Source organism: Caretta caretta, chromosome 1 (genome assembly GCF_965140235.1).
Source record: "Caretta caretta isolate rCarCar2 chromosome 1, rCarCar1.hap1, whole genome shotgun sequence".
In the NCBI taxonomy this organism is placed as follows: Eukaryota; Metazoa; Chordata; order Testudines; family Cheloniidae; genus Caretta; species Caretta caretta.
The window spans coordinates 54,880,729-54,886,752 of record NC_134206.1 but is presented as its reverse complement, the minus strand read 5'-3'; the positions used below and the strand labels follow the sequence as shown (position 1 = coordinate 54,886,752).

At 43.3% G+C, this 6,024-nt stretch overlaps 1 protein-coding gene across 2 annotated transcripts in view; it reads left to right on the top strand.

The window, feature by feature from the left end:
• Positions 1–25: 25 nt before the first annotated feature.
• PROSER1 (proline and serine rich 1) overlaps positions 26–6,024 on the top strand; it is a 32,122-nt gene continuing 26,123 nt past the window's right edge. Inside the window, exons 1-2 of one of the 2 annotated variants that reach the window (XM_048848494.2) lie at positions 26–363; positions 834–1,165. In XM_048848494.2, the coding sequence (XP_048704451.2) occupies positions 1,121–1,165 (45 nt within the window). In that variant the 5' untranslated portion in view covers positions 26–363; positions 834–1,120. Of the gene's footprint in view, positions 1,166–6,024 lie in introns of both variants that reach the window. The other variant, XM_075128152.1, reaches the window with a different exon arrangement.

The following is a 6,024-nucleotide window of genomic DNA, read 5'->3' as shown; positions in this document are numbered from 1 at the left end:
TCACGTGACAACAGGCGGCGCCTGGGCGTGTGTCAGTCACGTGACTTCAGACGCGGAGACGGTGCGGTCAGGCCTCCCTCGCAATTTTTTATACCCTGTTGCTCGCCTTTGGGGTTGTCTACTTGAGTGCCTGAGCGCAGGACAACAATGTTCGGTATCCAGGAATCTTTAAACACTCGATAGCAGGCCTTTCGGCAGGATGCTAGGATCACAGTAGCTGGGGTTCTGATCGCTGCAAGAGAGAGACGAGAGACCATTCCGCTCGGATTCAGGCATTCTGCTCAGTCAACTTCTGTTGGGGTTTCTGCCGCATGAGGGGTCGTCGGAGAGATACAATGGACGCAGGTTGATGATGTCATCGGGGTGCGATTCATGGATATTGTGGACCCCAGTGGCGAGGAGAAACCTCGTCGCTGATGGTTATTGCTTGGGCAGGGCGCTCTACAGCTCACTGGTGGCGGCGACGGCCCCGGGCTGAGGGTTGGCCGTGCCAGGTTCTGAGCCGGGGCCGTTTCCCTGGCGGCCTCCCCCGCCCATCGCGGCAGTGCCGTGGCTTTTGTTGCTGCTGGTAACAAAGAGCCGGGGAGCTTTGCTGGCGATGGGCAGCGGCGGAGCCCGGGGGCTGCCGGGCCTGAGGGCCGCGCGCTGACGGGAGCGGCAAGAGGCTGAGGCAGTTGCACAGCCCTATCGCCCCGTGTCCCCGGCGGCACCTGAGCCAGGCGCTGCCCCGCGTCCCACCCCCCTTTCTACTGCCCCCTGCTCCCCTTGTTTCTTCTTCGTCCCCTTTCTCTCCCCGTCCTCACAAAACCATGTAACTCTTTCCCCCCCTTCAGTGTGCCAGTTCCGAGGCAGGGAGCGTTAATCCCCGTCTCCTGCTGAACAGTGCATTGGACCAAGCATTTATATTGTGACTGAAATCCGCACCGCTGTCCAGAAGTGTCGCATCCCCTGCCCTGACCCTTTTTCTTATTGAGCGTGTCAACGGATTTTTTTCAGCTCTGTAAAGTGTCTCTTTCCCGTGCTTTTCTTCTACAATAAAAAAGACACTTCTGCAGTAAAGAGTCTGGCCTGGATGTATTTTTTCTTTAAATAAAAATCTGCATTGGATGAACAAGTAAAGATGGATAAGAAATCATTTGAGACCGTGCTTGATGAAATTAGAAAGGTAACTTATCTTTTTACATTTTTGGTTTAATTGTGTAAATGCAAAACTCCTTGCTGGAGTACAGTTAGTTAACCACTGTTTGCCTTAATTGTTGTTACTTCTGGAAGGCAGTAAAAGTCAAATTATTGCCCGCTCTTCAAAGAGCAGAATGATACGGTGATAAGACTTACTAGTTTTTGCTGAATGTAAACCAAATTTAGTCGAGATTCATCTTGTGTGGCATGTTTGCTTCCATCTGCATTCCTCATGACAGAGAGATTACATCTCATGAGATTGTGTTGAAACTTGAATAGTTCATAAAAGGTTAAAAATATAAATGTATAATAGATTTTTTAAAAAGTGGGTTTCAACCTTTCTTCATTTGCAGACCTGTAAAAATTTTCAAATGAGGTGGAAATCTTAGTCTGCAGACCTCCAGGGGTCTGTGGACCACATGTTGAAAACCACTGTTGTAAGTTTCAGAGTAGCAGCCGTCCTTAGTCTGTATCCGCAAAAAGAAAAGGAGCACTTGTGGCACCTTAGAGACTGACCAATTTATTTGAGCATAAGCTTTCGTGAGCTACAGCTCGCTTCATTGGATGCATGTTGACAACTTTTCATGGACCTCTTAGATATAGTCAGCGGACCCCCAAGCTCAGAGGACCACAGGTTAAAAATCACTGTTCTAAATTATTTTGTTCTGGACTTGTAAGTAGCATATATTACATTGTATAGTTAAGGCATGAGAGTGAAAGACAGCAGACCTGCTTTGATTTTCTTGCTGTTCTAGAGTTCCTGTGCAGTCTCTATCTAGTTACTTAGGCCTTGTCTACGCTACGGGGGGAGATCGATCTAAGTTACAAAATTTCAGCTACGTTATTCATATAGCTAAAGTTGATGTACTTATATCTACTTACCGTGGGGTCCACACTATGCTATGTTGACAGAAGATGCTCTCACGATGGAAGATGCTCTCACATCGACTCCCCTTGCCCTTCTCGTTCAGGTGGGGTACAGGAGTTGACGGGAGAGCGATCTGCAGTCAATTTAGCGGGTCTTCACTAGACATGCTAAATCGACCGCCGATGCATCAATTACCATGTGTGGATTCCCCGGTAAGTGTAGACAAGTCCCTCAGTCTCTTGAAGCCTCAGGTTTCCTCAGTCTTTACATGGAACGAGGCATGCTATGAGACTTAGTTCGTTCATGTCTGTAAAATACCGTGAGATTCTTAGATGAAAGGTGTTAGGGAAGTTCAACATATTATAAAGGTTTCAAAATTAATGCTATATTTTGCATTTTGTACTTTTTTTAAAAAGTATGCGTAATCCCTCCCTGACTTTTGATCATGTATGAACAAGTTTTCGAACACTTTTCATTTGCTCAGAAAACTGGCAGGCATTTTAATATTAAACTGGATCATGCGCTATCAAAACATTTATGTTTGATACTGGCTAACTTTAAGTTGTTTAAATGGACTAGCCAGTTCTAAAGCTTGTATTCTCATCCCAGATGTGATGAAGATTTAAGGAACACCAAAATGACCCATTTATCTTAGGTATATTTTAAATTTGCATCATTTTCTTCCTTGACCAGATTTAGGAAATATGTTTATAAAGTTGTATTATGCTAAAAATTCATGGGATAGAAGATAGTTGGAAAGTTAAATACTGCTACTATTTCATGTGGAATTTGACTAACACTGACATGTATTTGTCTTTATATGTAATACATCTTATTTTGATCTGTTTCCCACACTTTCTCTTTAACATACATTTTTACATCATAGGTGTTCCGTTTAGAATTGAGTTGTTTGTAAAGTGGCAGCAACATCCACGTTTAAATAAAATTTTTGATTTCAAGTAAAATTAATTCAGTATCTTAAAAGAACACCCCTAAAAGTTAATCACACATTGAATTAATTTGTTATCCCATTAGTCAAAGGCCCTGCCTAAACTGGCATTTTTTAAAAAAAATTTTGTTAATCTTGAAACCATAATTCTTTTAGAGGATATAATACTTTGAAAATAAAATTTTACTGAGTGCTAGTGACATTAAATACTTATTATGGATATGAGGCTAAATCTTCCCCAGCAAATACTTTTGATCAATGATAAAAGAAGAAATTCATAAAAAGTGCAATTTTAAAAATAACTTACTGGTTGGTTAAATTAAATTTGGGTCTCTAATCTTTAAAAGTAGGTTAAACGTTTTCTTGTCTGACAAACCGCTAGCCTGAAATGTTCTACTGGAATGTTCTGCAGAGCTAATGACAGTGATGATGAATGAATTGCATAACTTGTTTGCCTCCATTTCCCAGTCTGTAAAATGGGATTAACACTTCCCAACATTAGATATGTTTGTGAGTCTTAACTCATGATATGTAAGTGATTTCAGATCCTAGTATTGAAGGCACTGTAAAAATAGTGAAGTGGTATATATGTATATGAGAGAGAAACTAAGTATTCAGGGTGAACTTGAAATCTAGTCAACTTTAAAAATGTATTGAAAGTAGTTTCAGATACTGTGTCTCTCCCTGAATTCCCATGTCAATTTTTGCAATTTTATTTTGTTGTTTTTAAAATATGTTCTCTCTGCTTTTCATTATGTAAAAGGTTTATGGCAACTCATAGAATCATAGAATAACAGAGTTGGAAGGGACCTCTGGAGGCCATCTAGTCCAACCCCCTGCCCAGAGCAGGACCAATCCCAACTAAATCATCGCAGCTAGGGCTTTGTCAAGCCTGACCTTAAAAGCTTCTAAGGAAGGGGATTCCACCACCTCCGTAGGTAACGCATTCCAGTGTTTCACCACCCTCCTAGTGAAAAAGTTTTTCCTAATATCCAACCTAAACCTCCCCCACTGCAACTTGAGACCATTACTCCTTGTCCTGACATCTGCTATCTGTAGTTAAAAGCAGCTATCAAATCCCCCCTCGTTCTTCTCTTCCGTAGACTAAACAATCCCAGTTCCCTCAGCCTCTCCTCATAACTCATGTGTTCCAGTCCCCTAATCATTTTTGTTGCCCTTCGCTGGACTCTCTCCAATTTATCCCCATCCTTCTTGTAGTGTGGGGCCCAAAACTGGACACAGTACTCCAGATGAGGCCTCACCAATGTCGAATAAAGGGGAACGATCACGTCCCTCGATCTGCTGGCAATGCCCCTACTTATACACCCCAAAATGCCATTGGCCTTCTTGGCAACAAGGGCACACTGTTGACTCATACCCAGCTTCTCGTCCACTGTCACCCCTAGGTCCTTCTCTGCAGAACTGCTGCCTAGCCATTCAGTCCCTAGTCTGTAGCTGTGCATTGGATTCTTCCATCCTAAGTGCAGGACTCTGCACTTGTCCTTGTTGAACCTCATCAGATTTCTTTTGGCCCAATCCTCCAATTTGTCTAGGTCCCTCTGTATCCTATCCCTCCCCTCCAGCGTATCTGCCACTCCTCCCAGTTTAGTGTCATCTGCAAACTTGCAGAGGGTGCAATCTACGCCATCCTCCAGATCATTAACAAAGATATTGAACAAAACTGGCCCCAGGACCGACCCTTGGGGCACTCCGCTAGATACCGGCTGCCAACTAGACATGGAGCCATTGATCACTACCCGTTGAGCCCGACAATCTAGCCAACTTTCTACCCACCTTGTAGTGCATCTATCCAGCCCATACTTCTTTAACTTGCTGACAAGAATACTGTGGGAGACCGTGTCAAAAGCTTTGCTAAAGTCGAGGAATAACACGTCCACTGCTTTCCCTTCATCCACAGAACCAGTTATCTCATCATAGAAGGCAATTAGATTAGTCAGGCATGACTTTCCCTTGGTGAATCCATGCTGACTGTTCCTGATCACTTTCCTCTCCTCTAAGTGCTTCAGAATTGATTATTTGAGGACATGCTCCATGATTTTTCCGGGGACTGAGGTGAGGCTGACCAGCCTATAGTTCCCAGGATCCTCCTTCTTCCCTTTTTTAAAGATTGGCACTACATTAGCCTTTTTCCAGTCTTCCGGGACTTCTCCCGATCGCCATGAGATTTCAAAGATAATGGCCAATGGCTCTGCAACCACATCCGCCAATTCCTTTCGCACTCTCGGATGCAACGCATCCGGCCCCATGGACTTGTGCACGTCCAGCTTTTCTAAATAGTCCCGAATCACTTCTTCCTTCACAGAGGGCTGGCCACCTCCTCCCCATGCTGTGCTGCCCAGTGCAGTAGTCTGGGAGCTGACCTTGTTCATGAAGACAGAGGCAAAAAAAGCATTGAGTACACTAGCTTTTTCCACATCCTCTGTCACTAGGTTGCCTTCCTCATTTAGTAAGGGGCCCACACTTTCCTTGGCTTTCTTCTTATTGCCAACATACCTGAAGAAACCCTTCTTGTTACTCTTAACATTCCTCGCTAGCTGCAACTCCAGGTGTGATTTAGCCTTCCTGATTCCATTCCTACATGCCCGAGCAATATTTATATACTCATCCCTGGTCATTTGTCCAATCTTCCACTTCTTGTAAGCCTCTTTTTTGTGTTTAAGATCAGCAAGGATTTCACTGTGAAGCCAAGCTGGTCGCCTGCCATATTTACTATTCTTTCTATCTGGATGAAACTAAAGGAAACCTCAGCTTCCTGTAGTGTTTTAGGTGTCTTCTACTACTTGTAACAATAGCGTAAAATTTTCTGTCAGAATTAATTTCATAGCCTTCCATTAAATAAAGTTCAGATTTCTGAGTTATATTTTAGAGATACCAGCTGCTTTTTGGTCTAACTTAAAATACCTTAAATGCAAGTTTTATCATGCTGTTGTTACTCAGACTGTTAACAACTTCGCTCTAAACATGTGACTGAAGGAAAGGTTACCACTTTTTCTTGTTAGTACTGTAC